Consider the following 12,071-nt stretch of genomic DNA (forward strand, 5'->3'; position numbering starts at 1 on the left):
CAAGTCAATGGTTTCCCTGACTTTTGAACTGAGACATGATCAGAAGACAGGATCAGAAGAAGACAGCAGTGGGGGGAAGATGGTTTTAGGCAGAGGGAACAGCAAGTGCAAAGTCTGTGTGGGGAAAACTAGCTCAGTGTGTTCAGGAACAGAATGAAGGTCAGTGTGGCTGGAACAGAGACAGAGAGAGGGGTGGATGGTATAAAGTTAGGTTGGAGAAGTCAACAGGGGCAAAATCATGCAGGGTCTTGCCCTGCATTTTGGCTTTTATTCCAAATGCAAGAGGAAGACCTTGGGGGATTTTCAGGAAGGGTGTGACCTGATCTGCTTTATGTTTCTAAAAGATCACTCTGGCCGCTGGGTGATCTTGGATTGGATTATTGGGTATGCAAGGATGAAAGCAATACTGGAGGTGAGTGCTGTGGTGACTGGCTCTAAGGTGGTGGCGGGTGAAATGCTAAGGAGTGGTACAATTCAAGATGTATTTTGTAAGTAGAGCAAATGGGACCTGCTGATGGTTTGGATGTTGGCAGTTTGGGAAAAGAGAGTAAATCAAGAATGACTCCTAGGTTGTTAGACTGAGCACCCAGGTAGATGTTGAGATGGGGAAGATGGGGATAAATAGGGAAGATACTGGGTAGTATGTGAATGGGGTTGTGAGAAGGCAGTAGTTCTATTTTGACCATATTTGAGATGCCTTTTAGACATTAGAATGTAAGCTCTGTGTGTGGAGGGGATCTGTCTTGTTCTTTGCTATATCCCCAGCACACAAAACAGTACCTAGAATATAAGTTGGTACTTAATAAAAAACTGTTGAACGAAAAAAGCCAAGGGGAGGCATTGAGAAGGCAATTGGATTTATGAATGTTTAAATCTCTTTGGCAAATGTAGATTCTTAGCAAAGCATAAATACATTCCTCCTTGGCTCCTACATGTGCAGTAAGGATCTCTAAGAGAGTTGTTTTTCAGAGAGTTGAATTAAACATCCTAATAGGGTCAGTTAATTCAGTCCTGGAGAGAGGCTCAAAATCCCAGTCTCTGACTAAAGCATACCTGGTCTTTCCCACAGTGTTCAGTGTCATTTAAAGTGATATGTCTGATGGAAAAGAACATTGGGCCTTGAGGAGATGCTACACTGCTTCTCTGAGTCATGTTAACTATTTTCAGTTAAAAAATACTACTCATGTATGTCAAAATCTTATTTGTCTATTTACTAATTTCCACTGGACTCATTCTTACTTCTATCAGCCCCAGGACTGAGTGGTAACTTGATGCCTGCTTTCGACAGAATAAAACAGGCCTCCAGTGGGTCAATGGCTTTGGCAGTTCTCTTTCTAGGTTGGCTAAATCCTAAAAACATGATGTGAGCTTTAAGCAGGGTAAATAAGAATAAAAATATCCTGTCATAGTAACAAAATATTTTGAATATTTAAGATTCCAAAACCAAGTCCTTTAGGACCAAAGAATGAAAAAAAAAAAAAAAACAGAATGAAAGAAGGAAGGACAGAAAGAAAGAAACAGAAAGCAAGCAAGCAAGTCATCACATTTATTTAAATTTACTTTGGACAATTATCAACTATTATAATAGTTCCTGTCCCAAAGACAGGAATCATTTCCCCCCATTTGCTTTGGAATAAAGCTTTGTTCTTTTCTTTGAATACCTCTGTGTCTGATGGTCTAGAGTAGTGATTCTCAACCATTGGTGGCATCAGTATTATCTTGTGGAGTTTTTAAAAAATACACATCCCTGGGCTCACCACGGATCCACAGAGAGTCCACAGAATCTCCTGGGGACTGGCTCCAGGCATGTGTATATTTAAAAAATATTCTGATTGCCAACAAACACATGAAAGGATGCTCAACATCACTAATCATTAGAGAAATGCAAGTCAAAACTACAGTGAGGTATCACCTCACACTGGTCAGAATGGCCATCATCAAAAAATATACAGGGCTTCCCTGGTGGCGCAGTGGTTGAGAATCTGCCTGCCAATGCAGGGGACACGGGTTCGAGCCCTGGTCTGGGAAGATCCCACATGCCGCGGAGCAACTAGGCCCGTGAGCCACAACTGAGCCTGCGCGTCTGGAGCTTGTGCTCCGCAACAAGAGAGGCCGCGATAGTGAGAGGCCCGCGCACCGCAATGAAGAGTGGCCCCCGCTTGCCGCAACTAGAGAAAGCCCTTGCACAGAAACGAAGACCCAACACAGCCAAAAATAAATAAATAAATTAAAAAAAAAATCTATGAACAATAAATGCTGGAGAGGGTGTGGAGAAGGGAACCCTCCTGCACTGTTGGTGGGAATGTAAATTGATACAGCCACTATGCAGAACAGTATGGAGGTTCCTTAAAAAACTAAAAATAGAACTACCATATGACCCAGCAACCCCACTCCTGGGCATATACCCTAAGAAAAGCATAATTCAAAAAGAGTCATGTACCACAATGTTCATCGCAGCACTATTTACAATAGCCAGGACATGGAAGCAACCTAAGTGTCCATCGACAGGTGAATGGATAAAGAAGATGTGGCACATATATACAATGGAATATTACTCAGCCATAAAAAGAAACGAAATTGAGTTATTTGTAGTGAGGTGGATGGACCTAGAGTCTGTCATACAGAGTGAAGTAAGTCAGAAAGAGAAAAACGAATACCGTATGCTAACACATATATATGGACTCTAAAAAAAAAAAAATGGTTATGAAGACCCCAGGGGCAGGACAGGAATAAAGACACAGACGTAGAGAATGGACTTGAGGACACAGGGAGTGGGAAGGGTAAGCTGGGACGAAGTGAGAGAGTGGCATGGACATATATACACTACCAAACGTAAAACATAACTAGTGGGAAGCAGCCGCATTGCACAGGGAGATCAGCTCGGTGCTTTGTGACCACCTAGAGGGGTGGGATAGGGAGGGTGGGAGGGAGACGCAAGAGGGAGGGGATATGGGGATAGATGTATACGTATAGCTGATTCACTTTGTTATACAGCAGCAACTAACACAACAATGTAAAGCAATTATACTCCAATAAAGATGTTTAAAAATATATATATATATTCTGAGGCCCATTGTTTTCCTTCTGCTGATCAGTGAAAGCCACTGTTAAAGGAAATCATGTCTGATGCTCAAAGAATGAACACAGGCATGGAGGTTCTGATTCACAAGGTGCTTAGCAGCCCCTCTCCACTGCCTTCTCCTGCTGCCCCAACTCTGAGCACAGCCTGAGAACAGCCAAAAAAAAAAAAAAAATCCACAAAAAACTGTACTCCCAGTCTTCCTAGGAGTACAGATGTAACTAAAGATTTTGAATTTCAAAAGCCATCACTTTTGGGGGTGTAGGTTTCATGCAAAATTGAAATACAGAAAAAGAGGAGGAAAAAGATTGCAGAGGTGATGTGGTCAAGAAATGAAGCTAAAGAAATAAAGTAAAATTTTTAATTTTCTTTTGGCATTCTACATTCTCAGGTAACCAGTACCTAAGGAGCCCTCAAAGCCAAAAAGGAAACTTTAAAAGCCAAAGACCTAAAATCCCTTTACTGCCTGGTACTGCAAAATGACAATTTATTCTGTTCCTCTTCTGGGACAATGTTCTCAGACACCTTGTGACACCACTGTCCTACGAATTTCAAGAACCACAGTCTCCCAGTTCAAAGGAAATGCCACATTTTCAATATCACGGAGTCAACAAGGAGGTTAACAGTGTTATATGGGTTGAAATAGTAAAGAATATTTGAATCCTGTCGTGAAGCAAACGGTTTCATTCAGAATAAGAGACCAAGGTGAGGAAAAAAGGCTCTTATGGCTTTTGATTCAATGGCACCAGGTAGATGAAGCAAGAATACTGGCTCCGGAAGTCAGACCATCTGGGTTCAAACACTAGCTCTGAAACCATGGGTCATTTGCTTAGCCTCTCTATGCTTCCATTTTCTCATCCATTAGGTGAGGGGATAATAATAATAATAAGAATAAGAATAAGTAGTGGGATCTATTATCATTAGTTATTGTGAAAATGCAGTTACTTTTAGTGTCGTTTTGTAACCAACATTGAACCCAGGAGTGTCTTGGGTCCTCACTAAGTGCCTCACACATGCCGTCACTCTGACTTCCTATATAAATCATGTGAAGTAGGTACTATTAACATCCCCATCTAAAGATGAGGGATTAGGTACTGGGCTTGAGGTTCCACAGCGGGGGATGATGGATTAGAATCCAGGCAAGAGGACTCCAGAACTGCACCGTGCATGATGGTGTGCTGTAAAGCCCCTCCTCATTTCCAGCCCCATCATTTACTTCGTGTTAACGCTGAGTGAGTAGAATCCTGGGGGTGCTGATTGCCAAGAACCACCGAACATGATTTGCTGTCAAAAGACTCCAGGGCAGATAAGCCCCCTACAAATAACCTGCCCTGCACAGCTGAGTCTCTGTGGTTTAATTGCCTACCGTATTTTTTAAGTCCAGAAACTTCTGAACTAAAATTTCTGTTAACCGGGGAATGTGCCATGAAATATTCTGGGGAATGAATACAATTTCTGCTCTCAGAGGTGTGCCTCTAGGGAGACGTGCTTTCCCAAGGAAAAATCTGGTTTTCCAAAGTGAACTGAAATTTCCCTTACCCTGAGAGGGCTTTATTAACAATTTACCTCATGGGTATTCAGACATGAGGAAAAAAGTTTGTACAGCAGACCTGAACAGATGATTTGCTTGGCTTTCTGCATAAAAGAGGGAGGGGAAAGCTTTGATAGGAAACTTTCCTAACATGGTTAAATGTACAAATTCAAAACCAAGTGAAGGAACACATTTGGTCACTATCATATGTTATGCTTTTTCCTTACTATGCCGAAATGGTATTTCCTTGGCTACGACCAGACAGACTTCTAGATGTTGGAATTTGTCAAAGTGATCAGGATCTCTTATGAAGTACCTAAGGGATTCTGGCTGAAAGGACACAGGCCCAAACAGCCCTTCTCTGCAGATGGTTTATTTATTCTTATGCTCTTTCCCAGAGAGTTAAGCTGCACCTTGGCATTCTTTATAGAGAGGGTGGCCTTTAAACTATTGAGCTGACATCTGGTGAAACCCACCAGATGGAAGGAACAAGCAGCACTGAGTGTCACTTTGGGCTGCCCACATTTGTGTGGCTAGAGAAGCAGGTTGATGACTGCTTAGTTTGACCAAACACAGGAGGGTGGAGGAAGGTCACCTGGGGCAAAGAGCCAGGTGGAATCCCTCCAGAGCCTTCTGGGGTCTCAGTATAACTGTGGGTTCAATCTTGGCCTCATCACCTGCCCTTGGACCAGCTGGTTTGAAAGAGGAGCCCACAGAATGGTCTTGCTAAGACCCACCTGACAAGAAAAACTGCTCCCTCAGGCCATAGGAAAAAGTAAACCTGCTAATGGCCTTTTGAAGCTGAAAACCAGCCCTCAGTCAGAGAAATCAATTGTTACACCAAAGAGTGTCTGGCAGTGATGTGGGCAGTGGTAGGTTATGGAGCTGAAAATTTACTCTGTTGACAGATCCTGAGGACCACTGTAGATGCAGACCATGATGAGTTCCAACCCCAAAGATCATCAGTGGGTGAACAACAGGACAGGAGCAGAGGCTATATTGATGAGGCATAAGGTTTGAGAACTCATGACTCAGAACTGTGATCCCAGAATACACCACCTCCCCAAACCATGTTCCATCACAGCCCTTCGCAAGAAAAGGGCATGAACGCAAAGGGAGTAAGCATGCTCCTCAATCTCTATTTGCCTTTCATATCTTCTCAAATGCGTGTGCTAAAGTGTGTGATCTCTTTGGTAAAGTTATCTACCAAAAATGCCTCTCTGTCTCCTTTTAGAAGAGATAAATGGCTCTGGAATGTATTCGAAGAGGAATTAAAAAACAGTAAGATCAAAAGGAATGTGGACTACAGGTAGAGGCTGGACAGAGGAAGGAAGAGGAGGGAAAAAGGACAATATGATGTGAGACGGTCAGAGCAAGAGACATCGTGGGTGGCCAGGAAGTGAGCCTGCTTCACCTGAAGGGAGGAAGACAGAACACGGGCTCCTTGAGCTTTAGATCAAGGATATGACTACAGAGAGGTGTCCAGATCAAAAGGGTTCAGGAAGCCCTGTCTCCCAAACCAAGCGGAGCAGGATCGAGCCCACCCCCAGCGCCCCCTTGACTACCACCAGCTTGGGGGCTGGCCTCTTGTACCTGCTTCTGTTTACTTGCAAGGATGAAGAGAAGTCACTCTGGTGAGCACCAGTCTTGACATCGGGCAGGAGATAGGGAAATGGGGAGACAAATTGCTTCCAAGCCACAGTCTAAATTGATTTTAAATGATTTATCTCCTGGCCTTCCTTAATGTAAGCCAAACACTTTCAGTTATTTCATGACTGTACTTGGAATTGCATTTTAACCATATTTTCCTAAGAACCAACGTTAAGCAACATTGCCTGAGAGGCATCAGGGATTTTCTCCCCTTTCCCCACATTACAGTTAAGTCATTATGTAAAGAGTTGTTAGAATTCGGGAAACTTCTAGCTCATGCTCAGGTTTTACTGACAAAGAGGAGCAAGCTGCCTCCTTAGGCCATGAATCTTTCTTGCTCATGACAAGCACTGGTTGTGTTCTCGTCTGGAATGTCCTCCTTCCCTTTCCCGTGATGGTCCCCTTCTATCTCAGCCATCACTCAAGGCCCAGCCGCAAACTCCAGTGCGGAGCAGAGAGAGCTCTGATCACCCACCGAGACACCGCGGCTCCCACCGTCTGTGCCACTCACACTGCACGTATTTTCTGCCTCTCTTGGGAGTGATTTGTGCCCATGCCGGACTACAATTTAAGACTGGTAGCTTCTGGCAGCCTCAGACCGTTACTCATTTCCCTTAGTGCTTATCCACCATGGTCTCCTGCTTCTGAGAAGTGCTGAAAACATGTTAACTGAATGACTGAATGTATAAACAAATGCATTCGCTTCTCTCCTAAGTAACTAGCAATGCAGCTAGTAGTCTCTCTCTTGTCTTTGAGATTCTCCCATGTTCAAAAAATATATATTTTACTTCCACTGAGGAAAGTGCATTTATTTTGTGTATCCAATTTTGACAGAACCAAAGTATGGGCTAATAATGTTGTAAATTTTCATCATATATTGCTCATTTCTTATTTAAAAGAGTGTGTGACACACCAATTAAAAAAGAAAAGGCTATAACATAGTAGGCACTCAATAAATAAGTCTTGAGTGAATGAATGAATGAATGAATGAGTGGTAATAGGAAATTCGATAAAAATAGAAATGGTAGTAGAAAAAGGGTAGATGCACAGGAGGTTTAGAACAGAAGTAGAGAGAGGGAGGGAAGAGGGAAAGGAGACCAAGGCTAATTAAATTCAAAATCAGAAATTCTGGTTTTACTACAAACTTAAACTTGATAATGTAACAAGTAGAGAGGCAAGGCAGTTGGCTGAGAAGAGAACAGACTTTAAAGACAGACATCTGGATTCTGACATTCATTCAGCCACTGTGTGACCTTGGACAAGTGACTCAACCTCTCTGAGCTTCACTATTTTTTTAAACCTTTTAATTCTGAAGTAATTTTAGATTTACAGAAAAGTTACAAAAATACAGAGAGTTCCCATACATAGCTCACCCAGCTTCTCCCAGTGTTAGCATCTTTCATAAATATAGTCCCTTTATCAAAACCAGGAAATTAACATTGATACATTCATGCTGATTAAACTACATGCCTGATTAGAATTTCACCAGTTTCCCCATCAGTATCCTTCTTCTAGTCCAGGATCTAATAGGATCCCAAACTGCATTTAGTTGTCATGACTCCTGGTCTCCTCTAATTTTTGACGATTCCTCTGTCCTTCCTTACCTTTCATGATCCTGACACTTTTGAAGAGTACAATGTCTTTCAATTTGGGGTTGCCTGATGGTTTTTTTTCTTATGATTAGATTTAGGTTATTTTTTTTAAGGGGGGCAAATACATCGTAGAGACTATATCTAGTCCTTCTGAGTGCATCACATCAGGAGATGTGACCAGTAATAAGACATCAATATGTCTTATTACTGGTCATGTTGACCTTGAGCACTTACTTAAGGTGGGTATCTACTGGGGTTCTCCACTGTTCTATTTTTCCTTTTGTAATTAATACATATTTTGTGAATAGATACTTTGAGACTATGCAAATATCTTGTTTCTCATATTTTGTTCAATAATTTTAGCATTCATCAGTGGTTCTCGCCTGTAACAATTTATTGCTAGGGTGTCCAAATGGTGATTTCTCATTTCCCTCATCCCTTCTACATTTATTAATTGGAAATCTTTTATAAGTAAGAGCTGTACCTCTCCCTCTCCTCCCATTGATTTATTTATTCACTTATTTATTTATATCAGTATGGACTCATGAATATTTATTTTATTCTATGGACCACAGTCCAATACTATCATTATTTATTTTGTTGTTTAAGCTTCACTTTCTTCATCTGTGAGTCAGAGATAATAACTGTCTTACACAACTGTCATAAGGATTAGTGGGATTAAAAAAAGTGACACTGACAGATAAGCAACAAGGATCTACTGTATAGCACAGGGAACTCTACTCAATATTCTGGGATAACCTATATGAGAAAAGAATCTAAAAAAGAATGAATATATGTATATGTATAACTGAATCACTGTGCTGTACACCTGAAACTAACACAACATTGTAAATCAACTATACTCCAATAAAATTAAAAGAAAAAAAGAAAGTGACAATGTCCAGTCCAGTCCTAAATGCTAGCTCCTTTTCTTCTTTTTCTTTACAGAAAGTAAAGCCACGCTAATTTGGAGGCAAGACCATTCTAAATAGGTGAAATCTGAATTTAAGAATTCTCTTTCAATGGAATGAAGCCTTTTTACCTGAAAGGATATAAAACAACTAGAATTTAGCTCTCTCAGTTTTGCCTAGCGTAGGTCATTTGGGATCTGCCTGTAATGACTACATTAGACTGATTTTTAATCGGCATACACATAATATGCATGAAAATAGATGCTTGAGAATACTTGAATACGGACTGTTCTTTTAAGTAGTTGAAGTGTTTTCCCAGAAATCTTGTCTACGTTTTGAAGTTGCTTAGCTAAACTATTTTCAGAGATCGTCCCAAGCATGCCTTTACCCAGCTGTGGTTCATATCATCACTAATTCTGAATTAGTGAAATCACTGTTTCATCTTTGATTCCCAAAGTTATGGTACTAAATGGAAGAGATTCAAGTTTTCTCTATCCAAAACTAACTTAAAACTAGCTTTGTAAAGTTCAGGCAAATCACTTTTAACTTCAGGTGGAATTTAAAACAACAACAATAGCGACAAAGGATAAGGGTAGGGTCCTAAGGATGTTTGAGTGAGTCGATCAGGAAGTTTAAAATAATTCATGATATACAGTAAAATCCACTAATAAAATCACTCAGTTTACTGGAACTTTCATTTTCCACTCTGTTTTTATCAGCAAGGAAAATCAAGAACATCAGGAGATTTATTTCAAAAGACAACTTTGGGGGCCGTGTGGTTTACAAGCATTCATGTGGACTCCCAGAGAGTCTGTCTTACTCAGTTTGGAGTGGACCAGGAACCTGCAATTTAGCAGGTGTCACCCTCAGTATGAGCCTGATACAGGCGAGAGGCAGGATATTGTTGTGGTTCAAAGCCCAGGCTCTGACACCTGACTCTTTGGGCTTGAGTCTCACTGTTGTCACCTACCACCCGTGTGACCTTGGGCGAAGAACTTCATCTCCTCATGTCTCAGTTTTCCCACTGCTAAAATGGGGTCAATGACAAGGATCTGTCTCCCAGGGTTGTTGTGAGGAACAAATAAGTGGCACATATTAAATAATTAGTATGACAGTGCTAGATGGATATTAGCAATTCCTATGGATAATGGATCTCCCTTTGAGGAATGATGCTCAAGGCATGTCTGGATACAGAATTGCTTGAGCTCAGCCTCTAACACTTTCCATCCACTGGGCTTTATCACTGTTGTGATACAACCATCACCAGGGTCATCACTGGAAGGCTATGGAGGCTGCAAGGTGAACTGCTGTAGTTGGAAAGTGTTTAAGTAACAAAGGCTGATTGATCCTCTGTCAATCAGAGATATATACGAACTAGGATGGGAGCATCCTCTTAGCAGTTAGGTAGTTTACTAAATGACTAAAGTAGGAAACTACTGTATTTGTGGAATTCAACCAACCAACAACCACCAAACACACAGACTGAAATTTTGTATTTTAGTATTCAAGACAAAGAAATGAAGTCTAAAAGAAATAAAATATAGAACAGAAAGGTCTGGGTGTGGGGTTATGTTATGGAATGCAAGTGTTCTCTAAGCCTGAGAGAGCAGCATCCTGTGACCCTAGCACAGCATGGCGACCTCCTCTCCATCCTGTCCTTTATCCTTGGTCCAGGGCCACAGGGTGGCCAGCCATTGGCTCTTTTCCTCCCAGTGAGCGCCTAGAGCTCTTACACTGCCTCCTTCCTAGGTGTTCCCAGACTCTGGTCACATCTGTCCTCTTTAGAACTTGCTTCTGGCAAGGCCTTGGAGGCCATGGAGGGACTTTCTGGGGCTGAGGAGCTTGATGGGATGCAGAGATCAGGAATGAGGTGATTCATTGCCCCTCAAGACCATGTTCCTCCCAGCTCTCCTTACCCAGGTATATTAGTGTTTAATTTCTGCTGAGGAGGTCTGATAGTGGAAGACAGAGTGGGCTAGACAGATCCCATGATCCCTCGGCCAAACCCAAAATTGAGACATCTGGTCTTAAAAGCACTTGTAGGAACAGGGGGAGAATCTTTGAAAATGGGCCCAGGGAGAATATTTTGGCAAGGGCATAGAGAAAATGGGGCAGGGGGATACTGGTTGTCCAAAGGGAGAAGGCTTGTGGACATGGTAATGGTATGGGATGGAGGCGGGCTCAATTAGGCTGAAGGGTGGAGTGAAGCGAAAGGGAGGACGACAGTGTGTCTATCTCATTGCCTGGGAAAGAAACAGTCATCATGGAAGTGGGCAGACAGACAGGTAGACGAGATATCAGTAACAAACAAACCTAAAAGGAGAAATGCTTAAAAATCATTACAAAACATCTCAGAGTGGCTTCTTACCTCATTAAACCTCATCACAAGATCTTCAAGGGCATTATGCTCTCCGTTCTGGGAGGTAAGAATGGATGCTGAGATGGACGCTTTGAGGCAGGGCAGGGACCTCTGGCATTCCGTGGTGCCCAAGTCCCGGGTCAAGAAGCAAAGATAGTCAACCGGCAAGACCCTTCGGTAAATATTCTGCTCCTGTTCCATCAGGATGCTGGCAACTTCCTCTGGGAACTGGATGAGGGGCTGCAGATCAATCAGCTCCTTGCTGATCCCAGCTGAACTTGAAGGGAGGGCACTGGGATTGGCCATAGAGGTGCCTGGCTGGCGTTCTGAAATAAAGCAACAAAAGTCACTGTTACACCAAGGCTGGTGTCCCCTACGCCAGGTATTTCCTTGAGAGCCATTCAAAGTCTTATAGGTTTCTCAACTGAAGTTTCTGCTTGGTGAATAGTTCTATACTATCTCTTCTGTTTTGGAGACCTTTCTGATATCTCTCCTGCCTGCCCCCTCCCACTCCTTGGGGGTAGGGGAAGGCTTAGTTTCCTATTTTCAGAAGCAGAACTGATCTAGCACACCATTCTCTAACCAGTTCACTGTGACACTCTGCAGAGTAGCAGTGAAGTAAAATGTACCATTTGCTTCCTCATCCTTTGGGACTAACCATCACCATGAAAAGAAATGCGGGTGGGCATGGGCACAGCACTTGAAATGGAAGAGGGAAGAAAGGCAGTAGGGGGAGGAGGCCTGTACACATATAGGCATATGCACTCTATGTGTGAACACGCAGGAGACCCAGGGACCCTCTGCACACCAGGCTTCAAAACTTCACGGTCTGCTCTGCCAACATTCAGCCCTCAAAGACTCTGATTCCACTGAGATTTACCTGGAGGTGTGCAGGGAAAGAACCACCTATACAAGTAAGGAAGAAATAGGTAATGAGGAGATGTATCTA

At 42.4% G+C, this 12,071-nt stretch overlaps 1 protein-coding gene across 1 annotated transcript in view; it reads right to left on the minus strand.

Annotated features, from left to right (window-relative positions):
• PLCE1 (phospholipase C epsilon 1) overlaps nt 1-12,071 on the minus strand; it is a 163,378-nt gene that overhangs the window by 119,550 nt on the left and 31,757 nt on the right. Inside the window, 1 exon segment of the mRNA XM_036828066.1 lies at nt 11,132-11,448. Coding sequence (XP_036683961.1) covers nt 11,132-11,448 — 317 coding nt within the window.

The sequence above is a fragment of the Balaenoptera musculus genome, chromosome 16 (genome assembly GCF_009873245.2).
Source record: "Balaenoptera musculus isolate JJ_BM4_2016_0621 chromosome 16, mBalMus1.pri.v3, whole genome shotgun sequence".
In the NCBI taxonomy this organism is placed as follows: Eukaryota; Metazoa; Chordata; class Mammalia; order Artiodactyla; family Balaenopteridae; genus Balaenoptera; species Balaenoptera musculus.